The 24536-nt window shown below is 35.3% G+C and overlaps 1 protein-coding gene across 49 annotated transcripts in view; it reads left to right on the top strand.

Annotated features, from left to right (window-relative positions):
• RIMS2 (regulating synaptic membrane exocytosis 2) overlaps nt 1-24536 on the top strand; it is a 601609-nt gene that overhangs the window by 197250 nt on the left and 379823 nt on the right. For 6 of the 49 annotated variants that reach the window (XM_042254417.2, XM_027973128.3, XM_027973134.3 and 3 more), the window contains exon 1: nt 13424-13875. The exons of the other annotated variants lie outside the window; for them this stretch is intronic. In XM_042254417.2, coding sequence (XP_042110351.1) covers nt 13754-13875 — 122 coding nt within the window. In that variant the 5' untranslated portion in view covers nt 13424-13753. Of the gene's footprint in view, nt 1-13423; nt 13876-24536 lie in introns of those variants that run through there. 49 annotated transcript variants of the gene reach the window in all.

Genomic DNA, 24536 nt, shown 5'->3' with positions numbered 1-24536 from the left:
TCTTAGAGCCACAAAGAACTTAACTCTGCCAACAATCATATGAACCTGGAAAGGGACCCTGAGCTTCAGAAACGTGGCCTGGCCATCACCTTGAGTACACCCTTTAAATCATGCTGGGCTTTCCTGGTGGCTCAGCTGGTAAAGAATCCACCTGCAATGTGGGAGACCTGGGTTCAATCCCTGGGTTGGGAAGATCCCTTGGAGAAGGGAAAGGCTACCCACTCCAGTGTTCTAGCCTAGAGAATTCTATGGACTGTATAGTCCATGAGGTTGCAAAGAGTCGGATACGACTGAGCGACTTTCTCTTTCACTTAAATCATGCTGGAATTCCTGGCCTAAAACAAACTGTGAGATAATAAATGCGTGTTTTGTTAATAAGCCACCACCAAGATTGTGGTGATGTGTTTGCAGCAAGATGCAACAACTATTTCAATATTTCAAATGAAAGTATAAATAAAAGCTAGTGTTTCAAGTATTGCAAAAAGAAAAGAAAAATTTTGTGAAAAAATTGGTGTTATTTTGCATTTTTCCATATCCCTTTAATGTCTGATTTAGTGGAAGACAGCTGGACACTTTTATCTCCTTGTGTATTCATTATCTTTAGATATCACATATAATGTAGCCTCTGGAAAACCCCACTATACACCCATGAGAGAATGAAAGTCCAAAAGGCAAATGATATTTTGGTATTATTATGAATATAGTTTGGCTCTGCAGATTCTCTGAAGGAGTCTTGGGGATACCCCCTGAGGTCACTAGAGCACTACAGTTTTGAAAATTGCTAGACTATAATTGCTAGACTAAAGGTTAAATTTTCCATAGTCTCCCGGCTTATCACCAACAGAGTATTTAGTTGTGTATTGACAGGATTGTAGAAGATAACTCAAACTCTCAGTTACCTTGCCTATTTTTTGTTAGATTTCTGTTTTTGTCCTTGAGTTTGTCTATGCTGTGATTGTCATGATAAGCAAATGTAAAAGATCTTTGCTGAGTTTACTTTCTAAGAGGAATGGTGGGACTGCTGCTGCTAAGTCACTTCAGTCATGTCCGACTCTGTGCAACCCCATAGACGGCAGCTCACTAGGCTCCTCTGTCTCTCGGATTCTTCAGGCAAGAATACTGGAGTGGGTTGCCATTTCCTTCTCCAATGCATGAAAGTGAAAAGAGAAAGTGAAGTCGCTCAGTCATGCCCGACTCTTAGCGACCCCATGGACTGCAGCCTACCAGGCTCCTCCGTCCATGGGATTTTCCAGGCAAGAGTACTGGAGTGGGGTGCCATTGCCTTCTCCGAATGGTGGGACTAAGTTTAATATACAGTGAGTTGGGATAGAGGTTTTTCTTGAAATAATTCTGGCATCCTTTGACCGTAGCCTTTATTTGCAGAGCTGCTGCAGCCATTGAGAAATTTGGTTTAAAACTCAGGAACAGTTTTGAAAATGTATTTTTTTTAATTTGTAAGAAGTTTATAGAAATTTTTACATTTAATTATGCATGTTCATTTTTGTATGCATGCTGTATTTAATAATGGCACTAGTGTGTATTTCTCTTAGGTGTTTTTATTTTAATTTTGTGCGATCTCTTTTATCCAAAGAATGAATTAGTCTCATGCATCTCAAGATAGCTCAACACATGATAAACTGCTGTTGTCCTAAGATTTGAAATACAGTTTGCTGTTAGGAGCATTAATATAGAATCATGTGGATTTCTTCTTTAGTCATCTGTGGCTACTCTAGTTTTTTTAAACTAATAATGCAATAAAAATAGATAATGTAGAGGTTCAAAATTGTTATTACCTATAACCAGCTATTTCTGTTTCTGTGATATATACCCAAGAGATGCTTATATATATTATTTGACACAGTTGGAAGTCTTGTGGTGTGATTTGGAGCTCTTTGTCTGGAAAGGTCTTTCAAGGTTGGTTTGAAGGTTATTGGTGGAACAGTTCTCACTGTGCTTGCCTAATTACACAGTGCTTGAACTGGAAAATTAAACTTAAGGGTGACCTCCCCTCTCTACTGATGCAGCCCTCATCCATGTCTTTCTTTTATTATGTTTCCACCCGAGCATTTTTGTTTATTTGTCTATTTCTTAGATGTTAGTTCTTAACTTGTTTTTTCTCAGTAATTTTTTTCAAATTCTTATTGAGTTTTCTATTTATCTAATCTTTAAAACTATTTTAGTCTTCCTTTTCTCTGTGTGAGAGTTGGTTTGTGTTCATAAAGCAGGATTGACAAATTTTAGTTACATTCATCTGGAAAAGTGTAGTATTTTTTCATATAACGAAGACTGCAAGGCTGCAGAATATAAGAACTCAAGATTGTTGTGATGTAAAATAAGTTTTTCACTTTAGTGGTATAGATCTGAAGTTCGTTTGTATAAATTATTTGACACGGATGAAAGTTTTGAGGTTGATTTCTTATTCTTATCTAAGAAAAGTGCTAAGACTCCCATTTCTTCTGGTTGACTTTGCTTAATAAGAATTAGAGTCATGTGAATAGGGAGACTTAGGAAAATCTGATTTTTTTTCATTGTGATGTTTTCCCCTCTCCCTAAATATATTTTGATCCAGTGCTTCAGTGCACCTCAGTGTTTTGTTCTCTCTCTCTCAAAAAAAAATGAGGTTTGGTGGTTATGTTTATGTCTAAGGCCTAAATTGGTCTTTTACTTGTATTTTCATATTATCTTTTCTTTTTTGCATTCTGGGAACACTTATAAATTGTAAAAGTAGCTTACATTTTAAATGAGAGCATCCATAGGAATTTCTGAATTACAGTGACATGGTGGTACTGTGTAAGGAGTAAGAGGTGGTTGCTCACACTAACTCTCACCAACCACTAGGACAAAAAAGAAAAAAATCGCCCTTTCTGTCAAGTGATGAAGTTTAGATCTTGTTTTAAATGTAATAGGATACCATTGTAGGCTTTAAATATGGGAGTAACGTGAAATTGTTTATATTGTCATAGGGTCATTTTGTTATGTAAGAATGGTTTGTAGGAGACAAGTATTAATACAGAGAGAAATTAGGCAATCGAGGTAGTCTAGGAGAGAGATGTTGGTGACTTAAGCTAGAATGATAGTAACAAGATGGATGTTGTTGGACTTGTGTTCCATTTTGAAGATGGAGTTGACACAATCTACTACTGATAGACTGAATATATGTGGTGGAATGTGAAAGAAAAAGATTAAGGAAAACTCCTAGTAGTGTTGTTCCAAGAAGGGAAAAACTAAGGAATTCTGTTTGGCCATGTTATGTTTGAGATGACTTTCTTACTTCCATTTGCTGATATCAAGTTGATGGACACAAGAATTTGGAGTTTGGAGTTTTAGGACATATGAGTTTAAAGTTCTCAGGAAAGGGAAGGGCAAAGGTATAATGTGTAGAAGATATTTAAAGCCATGGGATCTAAGTCACTTAGGAAGAGCAAATTAGATTAAAGAACAGAAGCAACCTACAACATGGTCACTATAGAGCCTTGGACAGTTCCAACATTTAGAGATTGAAGGAGAGTAGTAAGAGTCAGCAAAATAGGCTGAAGAAAAAAAAAATGCCACCAAGAAGAGGGAAATAAGGAGACTATGTTTCAGGAACAAAGAGTGAAGATAGTTTAAGAACTATAGATGGCATAGCATCAGTGTCAAATGCTAGAGTGAAGCTGTGTTAAGAAAAGAACAGAGAATTGTTTTGGAATATGGCAACATGGAAGTCACTCTCAGTGGCGTGTTAGTGATGAAAACTCTGTTATTATAGATTGAGAAGAGAATGTGAAATGAGGAGGTACACTCAGCAACGGTTGACAGCTTTTTCAAAACATTTTGCTGAGAAGAGGAGCATAAAAATAGGGCAGTGCCTAGAACAGAATATGACATCAAGGGAGGTCCTTTCAAGATAGGAAGCAATATATTAATCCAATTCCTGGTGACTTACTTCACACATAAAGTAAATATTATTCATTGTCATTACAAATATTATTCAAGGAGACTGAAAAAACTGGTTTGAAACTCAACGTTAAAAAACTAAGATTACGGCATCCAGTTCCATCATTTCAGAGCAAATAGAAGGGGAAAAAGTGAAAGCAGTGAAAGATTTTTTTTCTCCCCTCTTGGGCTCCAAAACCACTGCAGACTGTGACTGCAGTCGTGAAATTGAAAGACACTTGCTCCTTGGAAGGAAAGCTATGACAAACCTCGAGAGCATATAAAAAAAGTAGAGACATCACTTTGCCGACAAAAGTCCGTATAGTGAAAGCTATGATTTTCCAAGTAGTCATGTGTGAATGTGAGAGTTGGACCATAAAGAAGGTTGAGCACCTAAGAATTGATGCCTTCAAATTGTGGTGCTAGAGAAGACTCTTGAGTGTCTTGTCAATCCTAAAAGAAATCAACTTTGAATATTCATTGAACATTCGGCTGAAGCTCCAATACTTTGACTACCTGATGCGAAGAGCCGACTCACTGGAAAAGATCCTGATGCTGGGAAAGATTGATGGCAAAAGGAGAAGGGAGTGTAAGAGGATGAGATGGTTTACGGTGAGGGAGATTGGAGGGGGGTTCAGGATGGGGAACACGTGTACACCTGTGGTGGATCGGTGATGAACAGGGAGGCCTGGTGTGCTGCGGTTCATGGGGTCGCAAAGAGTCGGACACGACTGAGTGACGGAACTGAACTAAACTGATGACAAAACCAATACAATATTGTAAAGTAATTAACCTCCAATTAAAATAAATAAATTTAAAATTTAAAAAAAGCATTACCTACTCACCAACTCAATGGACATGAATTTGAGCAAACTAGGATATAGTGGAGGACAGAGGAGACTGGCATGTTGCAGTCCATGAGGTTGCAAAGGGTTGGTACAACTTAGCTGCTGAACAAAAGCAACAAAAATTACTAGAGCAAGAGGGTTCTAAAATAGAGTTAATAATAAGTAAGCTAGATATTTTAGGAAGGAGTTAGTAAGAAAAAAAGGAAACTAGGTGGAAAATTGATAGAATAGCTCTTTGTTATGTTATATTTTAGTTTCTTTTCTACTTTCAAATTTGGTACTTAAACAGATTCACTCATAAGTAGCTCTAGTTTCTCTGATTAGTATTGATTTCTGTCCATTTCTAAGGACCAGGCATATCTAACTAGATGTTTTAGTTGGTAGAATTGGATCAAAATACATATAGATTTGCATTTGTTTGCACAGAGTCTCCTGCTTTGGCTGAATGAAGACTAAAAATTTTGTTTGCTTACTTTCTTCCAAGGGAGAAAGAGGACTTATGAAGGAAGCTTAAGGATGTCTGCTCTCAGTTCATTTTTATAAGCTAGGTCTGGGTCCTATAGAGCAAGTGATTTCAGGTAAAAGAGCTGTTTTCCATAGAACTGTTATGAAGCACAGCATTACAAGGGGTGACTCTTCCAATTCCAGATGACAGAATATATAATACAGAGTCAGTCATATCATTCTTCTTAAAATGTTGTCTTTTATTGACTTAGAGACCATCACGCTTTCCTGATTTCCTCCCACCTCTGTGGCTTCTCTTCATCTTTATCCTTTATGCTTCTTCTATATCTGATGACAGTGTGGAACTTAGTTTCCTGGTGCACTGTCTTACACTTTTTTTTTTACCATTTTGAACTTTCTAGGTGATCTCATCTGCTTGCTTGGTTGAAATTATTACTAACATGCTGATGCTTCCTGAATTTATATCTTTGGCTGAGGACTCTTTTCTGAACTCTGGAGTGACATATCCAATTGCTTACTTATTTGTCTTTCTAGCTATCTTACATGCTTCTTAAATTCAGCAACTCATCATCTTTCCCTTTCCTTTCCCTCAATCTGCACCTCCTTTGGCATTCTCTGTCTTAGGAAATGTTAAGACTCTCTGCCTGATTTCTTAAGAAAGACATCTGAGAGTCATTTTGATGCCTCTCTTGACCTTCATACACCCCCCCTCCCACCCCTGTGGCAAATCGTCATTGTGTCTTGTTGATTTAATATCTACTTTTTATCTTCCCGTGTCTCCATTTTACTGCTATATTTAATTCAAGCCAACTATTATCTTGCTTTGGCTACTTTATTGGCTTTCTAATTGATGTTCTTGCATCCACATGTGGTGAGATAATTTTTTGGTGTATTTATGATGTCTCCAATTCCTCCTTTATTTCATGAAATAATGAGTAGAAGGAAATTGTATGAAAGAAATGAAGTGTGTATATTCAATATCAATATCTTATCTTCCATCATGATGGAAAAGCATAAAAAAAGAAAGAAAGGCATTGTGGATGGGAACTCTTGGAGGCCAGTATTATTGCACAGTATTTCATTGTCCCCCTTATTTTGCTACAACACGTTTATAGTTGTACCAATGATTATCATTTTTCATTTTCATATAATGACAGTATGCAGTCAGCATTTCTTTCATGAAGAATCTATGGATACTTGGAATTTGCTAGGTAATAGAGTGCCTTATGGAGGCAGTTTGCAAGATTAGGTTGAGTACTTGGAGTCCCAAGGCTATCATCATTTCTATACTGTGGTTCCCAGACAGTGGAGCTATTAGAAGTGGAGTTGGACCTTATTCATATGGATCTTGCTCCCTGAGGTTGTAGTGTTGCTTCCAGTTATTCTCTTGATGGTTATCAAGGGAATATTTACTCAGAATGAGCAGTCCTGATACTGGAGGGACTTACCAGATTGTATATTCTGAGATCTTGGTTCTCTTTCCTCTAACAGATAGACCTTTTGGGTGTCAGAGCAGACAATCACTCTGGCTGTTTTCATCCTGGAGTTTAAATATAGAATTGGTACCCTGTAGCCTAATCCTTGAATGTGATAGGGAACGTATTCCTGCTGTTGCCAGCTTGTAAGTTGGAGGCTGCTCTGGTAAGCGCTGCGTTGAACTGTTGAAGCGGCCTTGAAGTCCTTCTGTTAGCTCTGCAACTTGGTTACAGCACAGTGACGTTAGCCCCTAGATTTGGCCTAGACTGAGGGATCAGGGAGATGAGAATGACGGTGGGACTTCATACATTTGTGGATGCTTTCACTGTTTTTCCTTTCCTTTCTAAATTAGATGGTAGAAACTGTTGAGTCTGTTTTGATGCAGTGATTGAAATTAGGGAGATTGGATACAGAGTTTAAGCTCCAGGAAGTGTTACAGATTTTTTATTTTTTGGTATGTCAGAAAACAAATGAAAACGCTATCAACACATTTTAAAAAGCTGAATATGAAAACTGCTGTAGGTATTTTGAACTAAACTCCTTTCTGATTTTTATATGAAATCTTTAGACTTTTGTACTTATTTAGATCCGGGCTACTCTTCCTCTGTTTCTTTCCTGGATGTACTATATGGTCCACCTTAAGTTGAAGCATAGGCCAGTTTACATTTATTGAACATCTTTTCTTTCCTTTTTTTTGGTTAGAAATTTCATCTTCTTCCTATTTCTTTGCTTATTTGTTACCCGTTAGGTAAATGGTTTCATGGTCTTGCCTCAGGGACATATTTACAATGCAAGAGTTTTATTTGCAAAGCATATAAAGACACCTTGTTCTCTGGGCCATCCTTCTTATAAGCCTTAGATTTTTATCAGATGGTTCAGAAAGTCAATGGACCAAGAATATTACAATAGAAGAGATAGTGCAGTTGTTATATAGATAGAACTACAGATCTATATTTTAAGAAAATGAAAGATTCTTTTAATGTTTCAGGGATTTTTCTTATAGATTATACATACTATATAACACAATTTCATTAATTGATCAGTAATATTTAGATGTTTTCATGTGTGTAGCATTTTAATAGAAATACTTTGGTACTGTTAAACATTAAAAATAAATCCAAACATGTTTGGGACTAGACATCTTTAGAACATAAAATTTAAATAAGTGTTTGTGCCTTAGATACATGTACTGTTAAGAAGAGTATAATTTCCTAATTTTTACTCATTCATCTAATTTTTGAGTTTGCATTAAACTTCTTAAGATATCCCACTTATTGACACTAGAAATTTGTAAACCAAGATTCTTAAATATTAATAATTTTAATTTAAGACTTATACTTCAAATATTTTTGAAGGTAATGTAAAGAAGTTAGTGCTAAATTTTGTTTTCTCATTCATTCGGATTTTCATAGTACTAATTAAGCAGTTTTACTGATTACAGAATTTTAAGAACTTTTTGATAAAGAAGAAAACATACCACTGCTAATTTGTTGTTGTTTAATCACTAAGTTGTGTCTGACTCTGTGAACTAATGGACAGTAGCCTCCCAGGCTCCTCTGTCCATAGGATTTCCCAGGCAGAATAATGGAATGGGTTGCCATTTCCTTCTCCAGGGAATCTTCCTGACCCAGAGATGAATATAGCCAATCATGTGAAAACTAATAATCTAGTATTTGATTTACTAGAGCATTGCTAAGCAAAAGCTTATGGGCTAGCATCATAATATATTATGGGTAAAGATTTCACTGTAATTATAGAATTCTCCACATTACATAGTTTACATTTTGGTCTGTCTTGTGGATAGCGTACCAAAAGCTACAGAATAATGGAAAACGATTCTATGATATTTTCACCCAGAAGTAGTCAATATCAACATTTCATTGTTTATTCTCCTAGTGTTCTCTCAGAGTTTGAGCATTTTAAAAGTTTTTGCCAAATACTACTTAATATTTCTCAAAAGGTTCTATCAGTATACAGTCCTGCTAATAAATGCAGTTTATTTACATGGCCATTCTCTGACTTTCTAGCCAATACTTTGCCAATTTAATAGGCAAAATAAATTACGTTATCATTTTTATTTGAAAATTTGAGATTGCTTTCAAAAGGTTTAACTTTTTAGTGTTGATTGACTTTTTCCCTGTCATCTTTAATGAAATTGCCTGTGCTGCTTGAAGTGTCTTAACATCTTCTGTGGGAACTCTAGTTAACACTGTTATTTCCATTGAGGAGCTAAATTTTCTAATAGAATGGCCACAGAGAAAACAATTGCTACCAGCTATACCATTTGTGAGTGTTAATGCCTCTGCAGGACTAGATGTAAGTATGGAACTGACCTTACTTGAAGGACATTCTGAATTTATCTCATTTTTGCAGAAAAGGGTAAGCATAAGCATTTTATCCCTTCAGCATCTAATGAACAGAGATATAGAACTTTGCACAAAGAAATCCTATAAATATTTGTTGCATAAATAAATATGATGAATAAAAGATACCTAATGCTATTGTTGGGCTTCCCTGGTGGCTCAGTGGTAAAGAATCTGCCTGCAATGCAGGAGACCCTGAGCTGGTTTGATCCCTGAGCTGGGACGATCCCCTGAAGGAGGGCACGGCAACCCACTCCAGTACTCTTTACCTGGAGAATTCCGTGGACAGAAGAACCTGGCGCGCTACAGTCCATAGAGTCGCACAGAGTCGGACACGACTGGTGACTAAGCAGTAGCAGCAGGAACGTTATTGTTAGAATCTTGGTTCCAATAATTTGATTCCATAGATAGTTCACAGTGAGGTTACTCCCACATACAGCATACATTACAGTTTATAAAATACATTTGTTTTGATATAATAATACCCTAAGTGATGTAGTTTATTTTACATTTGAAGAAACATAGCTCAGACATATAAAGTGAACATCCTGAGGTTTTATGGCTAGGTAGGGTTGGACTCACCACTTAAATCCAGGCTATTTGACTTCAAGCGCTATGTTCTTCTGTCTTTATAGAAGCCTCTTGATATTTATATTACTTGTGAGCCTTCAGTATATAGAAAATTTAAAACAATATGAACTATAAACATTCTTTATAATATTTAGGATATTGATAACAAATTACAAGGTCCATCCAATGCACAATGTTTTTGGTTGCGAATATTGGTTGTTCTTGTATTTATGAACCTTATAACATGATATGGCAGGCCAAAACAAAAAAAAAACACAGAAACTAACAACCAAATTAAGCCCGGAGCAGTTTCCTGTACTAATTTGTGATGTGACTAAAACATAACATTTATAAAATTTAGGCTTCTTATTTTTTAAATATCTACTCTACTAGGCATTGTGGTAGACAGATAAACATGTGTCTTAATATCATGGAACTGAGAGTGAAAGACAGACTTTTTTCAAGTAAATATATAGTTATGCTTTTATCAAATGCTGTGAAGAAAAAGTATAGGGTACCATGGTCGTGGAAAATGGGGGACCTAATCTAGACTAAAGAAAGTCTTCTTGAGAAAGTGACATTCGAGCCCCTCAGGATGAGTATGAGAAGGTGAAAGGTGATAGTGAGGTAGGGAAGTGGGAGAAATCTCTTCTGGAATGTTGAAGAAACTGTGAGGAAGCTGACCGGTACTGCGTGTAATACAGTGACAGCTGGAAAATAAGGCTCCTAGGAAGGCAGCTGCTATATTATTTACTTTAAAGAAGCCATTTTGAGGCTCATTCCAGTATTCTTTCTATTGCTTAGACCATTTTTGAAACTCTTGCTGTGAGCTTGCCTTAAGATTTAATTTTGAAACATAAAAGAAAAATTTTTTTAACGACAGACTATTTTGCAGTTTAGTCACCTTCTTATTTAATAGACTTGCTTTAAAATGGCTTTGGATTATTTATAAGAGTTAAAAAATTTGTTTAATTTACTTTTGCTTACTCTAGGTCTTCATTTTTGCACATGGGCTTTCTATAGATGTGGTGAGCGAGCTTCTCCTTGCTGGGGTTTCTTTGGCTCTCGGCCCCTGGGCTTCAGTATTTGCAGCACACAGGCTCAGTAGCTGCGGTGCCTGGGCTTAGTTGCTCCATGGCACGTGGAATATTCCCGGAACAGGGAATGAACCTGTGTACCCTAAATTGGTAGGTGGATTCTCATCCACTGTACCACCAGCGAAGTCTCCTATTTATAAAAATTGAATCTACCCACAAGGCGTTGGGTATATATATATGTGTGTGTGTATGGATGGATATATCACAGATACTATAAGTTTCAGAAATTAAGAACTTAAAAATGTATATATCCACTTATAGAAATTGACCTTTCATAGATGTAAAAATCAACTTGTAGTCAGAGGCTTAACAATTTGAAGCACATCAGGTTGCTTCTGTCTGAGTTAAATGGAAGAAACCCACTTAACATTATTTGTGAATTTTAAAAATTTGACATGTTTACTTTGAAATATACTTGATTGGATCACTGGGAAATAGGTTTCTTATTCATGTATTGAGGCTGATTTATTTACAAATGGACTTTCCTGGTGGCTCGGATGGTAAAGAATCTGCCTGCAATTCAGGAAACTTGGGTTTGATCCCTGTGTCAGGAAGATTCCTGGAGGAAGGCATGGCTACCTACTCCAGTATTCTTGCCTGGAGAATCCCCATGAACAGAGGAGCCTGGTGGGCTACAGTCTTTGGGGTTGCAAAGAGTCATAGTTGACTGAATGACTAACACTTTCACTTATTTTTTATTTACAAATACAAGTGTGTATGTGTGGGTACCCATGTGTGCACGTGTATAGATAGAATAATAGGCAAGAAGCATATGAAATGGAGCCCAAAGTAAAGACCTTCATTCGAATACTCTTTTACAAGCTGTGTGATCTTTAATCCCTTAATACCTTAGTTTCTTTTCATCCATAAAAGAGTAGGAACGATCACTTGTTCATAATGTTTTCTAAATATTAAAAAGTTAAAAGTATTAATACTTAATAAGCCAAAAATAGTTTATGATTGTTATGTGTGTATATATTTCATAAACATATTAGTGTATACCTGTTAAAATATAACATAATAAGCAAAATAGGAGCACTCTTAAAGAAAGTGAAGTCGCTCAGTTGTGTCTGACTCTTTGCAATCCCATGGACAGTAGCCTACCAGGCTCCTCCATCCATGGGATTTTCCAGGCAAGAATACTGGAGTGGGTTGCCATTGCCTTCTCCAGGAGATCTTCCTGACCCAGGGATTGAACCCAGGTCTTCCGCATTGCAGGCAGACGCTTTACTGTCTGAGCCACCAGAGAAGTCCTTATACCAGGCCTCTCTTAGTTGAGGACAAACCCATTATTGAAGATCTTAATTTATTAAAGAAGTAAATTAGTTGTTTTAAAATTTATATTATTACATTTACTTTTTATCTTTTAAAATTTTAGTATTGTTTCTTTTATGTTATTATTTTGTGACATGTTTATTCGCATCGAAAAGAATTCACTAGTTTATAAAAAAGGTTTTATGTATTTAAATAGGCACTTAAGTGCTTATTTATTGATAGTGGTATGTGTATGGAAGGGGATAGAAGAAGTTAAGGCTGAAAGTTGAGAGAAAAAGGGCTAAAAGAGATGTATTTGTTAAAGAAATGTCATGATTTAGGAGCAGTTAGAGATCAATAAATACATTGATCATCCTATAAGTGAGTTGCTTTTAAAAATTTGGTTTACACACTACTTTTAGAGCATCTTTTGTAGAAAGATGGATGATCCTGGATGTAGAGTAACTTAAGATTTTAGTTAAACCAGAGTTACTCGTTTAGAATGGATGGTGATCTGTGGTACTCTAAGACCATTGGCGCCTTCAGGAAATATCCTTCTAAAAAATACTGTGACTGCCATTATTGGAATAAATAATAGTTGATAAAGTCTCTCTAGCCTTAGTTGTATCTTTTTGATTTGTGGGAAAGTTCATATTTCATGTGTGCTGTTTCAGTTTTAATTGATAAGGTACAGTTTTTTTCTAGCATTACTTGAATAATCACGTAGATCATACTATGTATGGGCTTCCCTGGCGGCTCAGATGGTAAAGTATCTGCCTGCAATGAGAGAGACCCAGGTTTAATCCTTGGATTGGTAAGATCCCCTGGAGAAGGGAATGGTAACCCACTCCAGTTTTTCTTGCCTGGAGAATCCCCATGGACAGAGGAGCCTGGTGGGCTATACAGTCCATGGGGTCGCAAAGAATTGGAAACGACTGAGTGACTAACACTTTCATACTATGTATGGCCTTTAAAAAGGGCCCAGCTGAACATTATTCACTTTCCTTTAAAAATAAGTAGATGAAGACATTTTAAAATTAAATAGGAAATTAAGACAGCTAAGTACATGTTTTCCAAATGTCTCTTTTGAAGTATGGCATTACAAATGCAGGCAATAAAACCCCTATTGTCTGTTATATTTTTATTGTTTTATGATATTAAAAGAAGGATCAGCTGCTTATTTTTTGAATGTTTTGGCCCTATGCAGTAGCCTATACACTAATGAGACCTATATACTCTGTTGCTGGAGTTATTCATTTTTCAGGGAAAGAGAAAAGGGTTGAGGAATCTATAATTTCTTCCCCTCTTACCCAGTAGTAACATTGGGAAGATACCTTGGCCCATTTTTATTACTTCTGAGATTTTATTGCTGGCAGCCAGATGTGCTGAAACTCCTGACGACAGCATCTATTCATTGCGTGTTTTTAATAGGCTTAGAGAAATATGAGTAGAGTCCATGAAAGCAGCTCAGCTTCACACTTCAGCTGGGAATGCCCAAAAAGCTCACTGCTGTTTAGAATTCTTGCTACAGTCAGGAGAAAGCCGAAAGCCGCACGGGCACTGAATCTTCTACGACTGAATTAGAAGAATAATGACTGTACAATTAACTATCAACCTCTGCTCATTTAAGCACAGTTTTTACAGAGCTCAGGAGAAATATGGAACTTGATTGGCATGTTTTTATTTGATGGTGTCTGCAAATAGATGACTTTAAAGACAGGTGGTAAGGAAAAATAAGAGAAGGGGGAAAATAAAAGGAAGGAAAATGCAATTTGAGACATTGCGCCAGGTCTGCAATTCTGTTTTATCTCATTTTCATGGGGTTTTTTCATCCCCACCAAATATTTTACAAAATGAGCTTTTTGGACAAACGCTGAACAATGCAAGGTGAGTAAAGCTAAACTATATATTCTTTTAGAATTGATATTTTCAGGATAAGAATCTTATGTCTGTAAAATTGTTCTGTATTGAAATATTAGTATTATAAGGGTGTCATCTTTTTAATCTTAAACGTATATTTTTATGTAGTTCTTAACTGATTTTAAAAAGGAAAATAAGCTTACTTCAAAGCACAAAAACATCTTAAATTTAACTAGCTTGACCTCTGAAATATAATATAGGCTGTTTCATGATTTCATTTTCTAATAAATAAAATGATTAATTTAAAATGTCTGATAGGTTTTTTCCTTTGTGATCACGGCAGTGATTGCACTGCATATGTAAGGATGGGGCTATATAATCATATGTGATTTGTTGGAAAATGTGAATTAGCAGTCATGCATGCTTTTTGTAAAACATGCAGAAGACGTTTTCTAGGTCCAAGACATTTCTCTATGCAGGGTAGATCAATAATCACTTTAAAACAAGCTCCGTTATGGAACTGCTAATAATGCTTTGTATGAGATGGGCTAGTTTGGAAGGATGCTTTGTTATAAATTCCTATTGCTTTTTCAACTTGCTCTTTTCCGGTGTGTGTGTATGTGTGTATGGTGAAGGTTGTTAAATCACGGACATATGTTTTGGATGGTTTCTCTGGCTTTCACTGTAGCAGTTAGCTTATTAAAGAATGCTTTTGAAATGCAGTTTTATCACGCAGTTTTTCCCTCATTTAAGTTGTTTGCCTTTTGAGTATTTCTGATGTTATATACCTTGTTTAAGAAAGACCCCACTTTAACTAAATATGTGTAGAGAAAGACTGAGAAAGAAATACTGTGAACATGATAATGTACTGAAACCTTCTGGAAATTGAGGGGGAACTAAGAGTGCAGAGAATATTGAATGATTTTTGCTGGTCTCTTCTAGGATCTCTCAACAGTGTGAGGCAGGCTATTTTAGGATTTAAAAAATACCTATTACCCAGTATTTGTATTAACTTAGCAGGTGAAAAGGAAGCTTTTAGAATTTGTTGAAAATTAAAATGTTTACTGATGATAAATTTATCTATGACCTTTTCATGAAATATGGAATAACATCCGTTTTTTATAAAATTTCACTTCTTTCCTCCTACTGTTCTGTTAAATTAACTAATTTGATTTTTTTTTACATTTAGTTTTTGGACTAATTAAAAATATATGAGTTATGAAATTCTGTGATATTCTAAAAGAGGCTGTCTATATTTTAAGATACTTTTTTGTTTTTAGTTTAGAAATACATTGCTTGAGTTTCTTCAATGATAAAAATAATCTGTATTGCATTTTACATTTATGTTAAAGAGGCAGCATGGCTTTCTTAAAATTTCCATGATCTGAAGCTCTCAGACTTTTAGTATGGGTACTTATCCTTTGTATATCTTTTCCTTGTTTGATTTCTATTTCTTTTTTTGTAATGCCAAGAACTTATGTGTTTATTAATGTTAGGGCTGAGTGCACATTCACTTTAGAAGTTGTGCTATTAACAGCATGGTATGGAATTTGTTTTAAAATAAATGTTAGTAGTTTTAAAATTTGAAAAAAGTCTATTTCTTGAGGGAATTTTGTGTATGCTTACTAAGATTCTTTTGCTTGGCTTCAAGTTTCTGTTATAATGGGCATGTTCAGAATTGCAATGCTTTCATTATTAAAAACCTGGAGTTTTAGGTTGCTGCAGTTAAACATCAAATTGTGAAGTTTCTAATGCTTCCGTGAGATCAATCTTATTTAACTTTAAAAATTTTTTAGCTAAAATTATCTGAAACTATCAGTTAGTAAATGAAGAATTTATTCTGGCTGAGGAGGAATAAATCCCCTGTCTTTATATATCTTTAACTTGTTAGTCTTAAGAAAACATGACATTTTTTACCTGTCAATCTATTGATTTTCATAAATATAAACTATTGATTTACTTTTAATAAGCAAAGCCAGTTATGCAAATAGTTATTATTTAAGAAATATGAGAGATGAAAATGAGTTTATATGAGCTTGTAATTAGTATCTCCACATATTTTAATGTTTTGGTTTGTGTTTGAATCAGATACAGTAGTCTTTTAAAATTCTTACTTTGCTTAGACATTAAATCAGAAAGTAAGATGTAGAATAAAAAATCATCCTTGAAGAAAAATTTATAGAACAAAGATGATCTGAGTATGTCATCAGATGTTGTACTCTTACAACAACTTTAAAAATGTATCTAAATAATAGGCCTTTCAGCTTTGTGGACTGGACATAATAATGGTCTTAAAGTTGAAGCATCAGTTCTGTAAGTATCACTCTGGAAAGAATAGTGTTGGTTGTTATTACTTGAATAATTATTATTTAATGGTATTAATTGAAATGGAATATTCAATTATTGTATTGTGACATTAAGTATGATCTTTAAAGTGACAGAAACATAACATCATAGATATGGACAGTCACATTATATTTTATTCTGAATTACTTTTTAGGAGAAATTACTAGAATAGTACAACACGTCAATTGTAGACAATCTATTATTGAAAAGAGGACTCTTTCAAATAGTTTTCTCGAGACTTTTTCCAGGTAACTAATCTTGTCCCTAAATCTGCGGCTTAACTTTCATCAGATTTTCAGGTGCTAGGGCAGATTACCTCTATGACATATAAGCAATACAAGGTTAAAAAATTAAAATCTTCCATAATAATTACTCCAAAAGTATTTTCAGGTTCAGCTTGTCAAAGAAGTGAAGAATTTTCAATACACAATAATATTTGATGTATCATAAGTCACTAAACCAGAGATATGTATAGATTGATAAAATATTTTATTATCTAATGAATAATTGAAATTTCTTTTATTTGAAAACAATAAAAATATTTTAGATAGACATTTTATTGGAAATGATATAATATAGCTCTTACATTTTAAACTGGAAGTTCTTAGGTGACTCTCCTATCTTGTGTTTAAGTACCATTTTTGTATGTAAAAGAGGTGGCAAAGCACCATCTTCTTTTATAATTAAAATAACAAAACCAAAGGTCCAACAAGAAAAATAAAAATCTGTGTCTGCATCTAATGTAAATCGACTTGATAGGTTTTAATGAAATGATGCTTTCATTTATATTCTTATAATCAAAATTTCTTACCCTAAACTTATTTCCCCCCTGATTAAATGACTTGATCAGGATACAAAGATAATTCCTTTTGTTACTGGAAACAAAATTCTGAAGTACTAAGTTCATTATGGAATCTAAATTTGTGATCTTATCTTTGGAAGCAAACAAAAATGTTGGGATGCTAGAAGGTATATTTTTAAATGTTCAGTGCCTTGAGTAATCATTTGCTTTGAGCAGTATTTAAATAACTTGATAATAATGATTATCTTTCGTAATAAAATTTGCGGAGAAAATGTACTTAATATTTTCTGTTTGGCTTTTTCTGATTTTTAGTAATATTTCTTGTTCTTTCCCTCCAAACCTTGTAATTATTTCTCTGTCACTTAATGTATGTCAGTGAGTTTGCTGTGCCGGCTGGCCACACAGGGGCATAATAGGGCTGTAATTTATTCAGAATGGATATTAAAGACACACACTCTCTCCTTTCCATCTGTATATAATGAGCTATGCACAGGCTTTAATATTTAAAAGTAAAATTTTAAAAACCTAGTAGATCAAAGAAGATTCGGACTTGTTGACATTTTCAATTACAAGTAAGGTTCCCATATGATCAGATTTGGCTGGGCTGGCCTCCGTTTATGCCTGCTGTCTCCCACTGATTATTGTCACTACTGCTTTTCCTCTCAAAAGTGTTGTCATTTGACAATAAATTACAGATCCACTCTAATTATAAAACTGAAATTTAAAGCTTGAATTCACCTAGCGTAAATGGGCTATTTTCCTCCAAAACATTCAGTTCAGTTCAGTTCAGTTGCTCAGTCATGTCCAACTCTTTACGACCCCGTGGACTGCAGCACGCCAGGCTTCCCTGTCCATCACCAACTCCCAAAGCTTGCTCAAACTCATGTCCATCGAGTTGGTGATGCCATCCAACCATCTCATCCTCTGTTGTCCCCTTCTCCTCCTGCCTTCAATCTTTCCCAGCATCAGGGTCTTTTCCAGTGAGTCAGTTCTTTGCATCACATGGCCAAAGTATTGGAGTTTCAGCTTCAATATCAGTCCTTCCAATGAGTATTGAGGACTGATTTCCTTTAGTGTGCACTGGTTGGATCTCTTTAGAGTTCAAGGGACTCTCAAGAATCTTCTTTGGAGCCCCCCAAAATAAAATTTCTCGCTGTTTCCATTGTTTCTCCATCTATTTGCCTTGAACTGATGGGACTGGATGCCATGATCTTAGTTTTCTGAATGTTGAGTTTTAAGCCAACTTCTTCTCTCTTCTCATTCACTTTTATCAAGAGGCTCTTGAGTTCTTCTTTGCTTTCTGCCATAAGAGTGGTGTCATCTGTATATCTCAGGTTATTGATATTTCACCTGACAATCTTGATTCCAGCTTGTGCTTCATCCAGCCCGGCATTTTTGCATGATGTACTCTGCATGTAGCCCGCCAGGCTGCCCTGTCCATGGGGATTCCCCAGGCAAGAATACTGAAGTGGATTGCTATGCCCTCTTCCAGGGGATCTTCCCGACCCAGGGATTGGACCTGAGTCCCTTAGGTCTCCTGCACTGGCAGGTGAGTTCTTTACCACTAGCACCACTTGGAAAGCCCTCTAAAACATTAATATTATCCTAAATAAAATTTGATTTTGCAAAGTAAATATTTAACTATTTCATCTAGTAGTGTTTTGGGTTAGAAGTATTTGGACCTTTATATAGCTTTTTACTATTGCTTTGGTTTGTAATGAAGCCATCAATTTGTGCTCAGAATTTTTGGCACGGACACCTGTTATTCATCACGGCACAGTAACGACTGCTTTGACATAGCAAGAACAGCATTCTTAGTCTTCATAGTTCCGGGAGTACAGCGTGCTCAGTGGGCATTGGTTTTAGTTGGTATCATCACAGCACATCAGTTTTTCATGACAGGAAGAATGTTTTGTGAAGAGTCTATATTCTGAAAGATAAAGCACCCAAGAGGTGGATACGAATGTACACATGTGCGCACACACACACACATACACACATATCTGTATCTATGCTACTGTTGTTGTTTAGTTGCTAGGTCATGTCCAACTCTTTTATGACCCCGTGGACTGTAGGCTGCCAGGCTCCTTTGTCCATGGAGTTTCCTGGGCAAGAATACTGTAATGGGTTGCCATTTCCTTCTCCAGGGCATCTTCCTGACCCAGGGATCAAACCCATCTCTCCTGCTTTGCAGATAGATTCTTTACTGCTGAGCCACCAGGGAAGCTCCAGAGTGTATCTATAAACCTTGTTAAGTATATAATAATTATTATAATGCTAATAGTTATATTACAGAAATAAAAGCTTATCTTAACAACTCTTTATTTCTATTCAGAATGTCTTGATTTCTATTTATGTATCATTAATACTTTTACTGGAATGTTTACTGTGAATCATAGCCATATACCAAAATTATTAGTATAGATACTTAATCTGATACTGATATACAGCCACTAGGTACTACTTTCTCTATTCAAAGAACTTTCATTTATAACGTTATTGCTTTTGTTGATGACTGACAAGTAAAAGTTAGCTATACTTTTTTATTATCACCTTTTATATGATTGTAAGGAATCTTATAAAACTCAAAGAAGCTAATTACTGGTAAACTCACTTTGTTTAATTCACTGACTAGCAAAATGAATTCATTTCATATATGCCATGGACCCTTCACATCCATTTATGAATTATTGACAAAGATTCATGTCCCCAAGAAAATAATTCCTAAGGCTGATCTAGGAATTTAGCTTCTGCATTTGAGAAGTTTTAAGAATCTCAGAGGGCTTCCCTTATGGCTCAGTTGATAAAGAATCTGCCTGCAATGTGGGAGACCTGGGATCGATCACTGGGTTGAAATGTTTGTGAGCAGTTCTTTTGGGGCAAAATTTAAAAAGCCGTTACAAGTTAAAGTTGTGGTATCTTCAACTGTGAGGGCTCTTTGTCTAGTGTTTTTCAAGTCATGATTTTTGTTTGTCTTTTGATTTTAGCTGAGAACATTTCCTTTAAAATCTAACTCAGTATGTAAAACAGTTAAAAGTAGAGCAGCTCTGGTTTAGAAAGTGGGACATGGGACCCAATTTAGGCTCTAGGAAATACAGTTTTTAGCTACTTACTTAAACTCAGGACTTCTCAGTTAAGTTCCTTTAAACTTTCCATTTCATTGCATGACCTTTGAAATGTCAGATATAGAGATAAAGGAAATTGGCAAGGAGAGCTGCCATGTCTAGTCAGCAGGTGGTTTGTGCCTGACTGTTGTACGTATATTGTGGTAGCTTTATGTTGTGTAGTGTTGAACACAGGGGTTGTGTTCATATCTTGGGTCTGCTACTTACTGACCATGTGATATTTGGGTAGTCACTATAGGTTGAGCCTCTTGAATTAGAGACTATATTAACCTCTGAATTCCCACACTTACATCTCCCATGATTCTTTACAGTCAATACTGACTCCCCTCAGCCTCCAGAACCAAGTATTGTTCTGATTATTTATTTTTTTAGTATAGATTGTTTTGTCTGTTCTAGAACTTCATGTAATTGAAACCATGTAGGTGATATACTTTTATGAAACTTTTGATCAGCATAATTTAAAAAATTCATTCATGTGCATATATGATTAGCTTTCCCTTTCCTTATGAGTAGTCTTCTATGTTATGAATATTTTATACTCATATTAATCTTCTTGTGGAGATACATTTTTATTTCTGTTGGATGCATATCTAGAAGAGAAATTCTTCGGTCTTTGGAGAGGTGTGTATTTAGTTTTATTATGCCAGATCATTTAAAAAAATAATTAAACTCTCACCAAATATGTTTGAAAGTTTTGGTGATTCCTCACACTTTCTGACATTTGTTGATATATGTCTTTTAATTGTTTCTCATTGTGATGAATTTATAATAGCAACTCCTTTGGTAGTATTTGCCTAGTGACTAACAATGTCACTTTTTCATATACCCATTGGCCATTTGTATATCTTCCTTGGTGAAGTGTCTGTTCAATTTTTAAAAAATTAGGTTGTTTTTATTTTTATTAATGAGTTGCAAGAATTCTTTTTTCTAGGTATCAGTCATTCATCAGATATATGCTTTGTGAATATATATCCCAGTCTGTGGTTTGCCTGTTTATTTTCTTAATAATCCCTTTAGATGAGCAGAAGTTTTAATTCTGATAAAAATCTAATTTATCAATTTTTTAATTTACGGTTTTTGTTTTCTTTGTGCTAATGGTTTGCCAGTCTCTAAGTTGTCAGACTATCCTCCTATATATCTTCCAGAAGGTTTAGAGTTTTATTTATTTATTTTTTTTTTAGTTTTTTACTTTTTTAATTTTAAAATCTTTAATTCTTACGTGTGTTCCCAAACATGCACCCCCCTCCCACCTCTCTCCCCATAACATCTCTGTGGGTCATCCCCATGCACCAGCCCCAAGCATGCTGTATCCTGCGTCAGACATAGACTGGCGATTCAATTCTTACATGATAGTATACATGTTAGAATGCCATTCTCCCCAATCATCCCACCATCTCCCTCTCCCTCTGAGTCCAAAAGTCCGTTATACACAGCTGTGTCTTTTTTCCTGTCTTGCATACAGGGTCGTCATTGTCATCTTCCTTAATTCCATATATATGTGTTAGTATACTGTATTGGTGTTTTTCTTTCTGGCTTACTTCACTCTATATAATCAGCTCCAGTTTCATCCATCTCATCAGAACTGATTCAAATGAATTCTTTTTAACGGCTGAGTAATACTCCATTGTGTATATGTACCACAGCTTTCTTATCCATTCATCTGCTGATGGACATCTAGGTTGTTTCCATGTCCTGGCTATTATAAACAGTGCTGCGATGAACATTGGGGTACATGTGTCTCTTTCAATTCTGGTTTCCTCAGTGTGTATGCCCAGCAGTGGGATTGCTGGGTTATAAGGTAGTTCTATTTGCAGTTTTTTAAGGAATCTCCACACTGTTCTCCATAGTGGCTGTACTAGTTTGCATTCCCACCAGCAGTGTAGGAGGGTTCCCTTTTCTCCACACCCTCTCCAGCATTTATTGCTTGCAGATTTTTGGATCGCAGCCATTCTGACTGGTGTGAAGTGGTACCTCATTGTGGTTTTGATTTGCATTTCTCTAATAATGAGTGATGTTGAGCATCTTTTCATGTGTTTGTTAGCCATCCGTATGTCTTCTTTGGAGAAATGTCTATTTAGTTCTTTGGCCCATTTTTTGATTGGGTCGTTTATTTTTCTGGAATTGAGCTGCATAAGTTGCTTGTATATTTTTGAGATTAGTTGTTTGTCAGTTGCTTCATTTGCTATTATTTTCTCCCATTCAGGAGGCTGTCTTTTCACCTTGCTTATATTTTCCTTTGTTGTGCAGAAGCTTTTAATTTTAATTAGATCCCATTTATTTATTTTTGCTTTTATTTCCAGAATTCTGGGAGGTGGATCATAGAGGATCCTGCTGTAGAGTTTTAGCTTCTCAGTTTAGGTATACAGTCCATTGCACATTATTTTTTGCATGAATGGTGGGAGGTAGGGGTCAAGATTCATAATTTTCCTGGTTGTTATTCAGTGTTTTACTACAATTTGCTAAAAATACTTAAAGATTTTATGCTCTCTGTTGGGTTGGTTTGTCACCTTTGTAGATATTGGATATTCCAGGCCCTTTGCATTTTCATATACATTTTATAATCAATTTGTTAATTTTGATTTAAAAGTTTGCTAGGATTGAGTCTGGGATTGCATTGTATTTCTGTACATTGATTAGGGAGAATTAACATCTAAAAACATTAATTTTTCCTATTGGATGTTTCTTCATTTATTTAGATTGTCTAAGAATGTTTTGTAGTTTTAAGGGTACAGGTCTTGAATGACTATTTTTTTCATAAGCATGTGAGGTATTTGGTCATACTATAAATAGAATTATTTCAAAAATGTCAATTTCTAGTTGTATTCAACTTCTATGTAAATTTATTTTCAGTGTTAACCTTGTATCTTTTGACCTTGCCAAATTTACTTATTAGTTGTGATAATTATTTTAGGTTCATTATAATAGCCTATGTAAACAATCATGTCATCTGCAGATAGATATAGTTCTACTTCATATCCAGTATTTATGCTTTTTGTTTCTTTTTCTTCTTTTATTAGGACAGATAGTACAGGGTTAAATAGAAGCTGTGATAGCCCATTTGTTTATTAACAGTGTTTAGAAAGGTATAAATTTCATAATTTTCCTTTATTGTTTTTAATATCTATGGAATTGATACTGATAACCTTTCTTTTATTTTTGATATTGATATTTTTAAATTCATGAACTTCCTCTTGTTTGCTTGATTGGTTTATTTTTAAATTTTAAGCTCTGTTCATTTTCTCTCTTGTTTGTGTCAGTTGTTTCACTAAGTCATGTTTTTATCTTAACCTCCTTTTCATTCAATTATTTGTATTTTAAACTATTTAGAAATTATCCCAGATATTGTGTAATTAAAATTTTTCTCTCTCTTTTTCAGATTATGTAATTATCGAGTTCATGGGATCTTTCTTTCATAATCTCTATCTGATTAAATCCTCATCTAGTGGATTTTTAATTTCAGAAATTTTACTTTTCATTCTAAAATTTCCATTTGGTTGTTTTGAATAGTCATCACTTCTCTGTTGAGATCTATCTGTTCACTCATTATGAGCATATTATCTTTACTTCCTTTAATACAGTTATTATGGTAGCTTTCAGATCCTTTTCTGCTAACAGTAGCATCTAGGTTAGCTCTCAGTCTCTCTGGATGGTTTTTTTCTCTTGAGTAGGAATCATGATTTTCTATTCCTTAATTTATCAAATAAATTTTAGTTGTATCTTGGACATGTTTAATAATACTTTCTAGATAGGGACTCTGAAATCTGTTCTGAGTGTTGATTATTTTTAAAGCAAGTTAACTTGGCAGAACTTAAGCTACAGACTTTTTTCCCCCTAAGGTACAACAGCTGAAATTTTGGCTTAATTATTTTAATTTTAACTGAACTGTTTGAATTCTTCCTGTGCATACATGAGATTTGGACAGTGTTTATTATACATGGAATTTAATTTTTTCTTTTTGTAGCTTTCTTTTGTCATTCTGTCTTCACTTTCTACATGATCTACATGCTGTATTTGCTCAAACTTTTCTCATTTTTCAAGCTAAAACTGAGTTTCCTAATATAGATTTAGCCTTTGGGTATTGATTAGATTTGACTAAAAGCCATAAAAATGGGAAACTCATCCAGTGTCATTCTCTCCTTCCAAATGTCAGTTGCACCCCAGTGTCTGTCTGTTTTTTTTGTTACTATCTAGGGTGGAGAAGGCAAGGGCACCCCACTCCAGTACTCTTGCCTGGAAAATCCCATGGATGGAGGAGCCTGGTGGGCTGCAGTCCATGGGGTCGCTAAGAGTCGGACGCGACTGAGTGACTTCACTTTTCAATTTCATGCATTGGAGAAGGAAATGGCAACCCACTCCAGTGTTCTTGCCTGGAGAATCCCAGGGACAGGGGAGCCTGCTGGGCTGCCGTCTATGGG

Source organism: Ovis aries, chromosome 9, assembly GCF_016772045.2.
Source record: "Ovis aries strain OAR_USU_Benz2616 breed Rambouillet chromosome 9, ARS-UI_Ramb_v3.0, whole genome shotgun sequence".
NCBI classification, from domain to species: domain Eukaryota; kingdom Metazoa; phylum Chordata; class Mammalia; order Artiodactyla; family Bovidae; genus Ovis; species Ovis aries.
The sequence above is the reverse complement of the archived record's forward strand: the minus strand, read 5'-3'. Positions and strand labels throughout refer to the sequence as shown.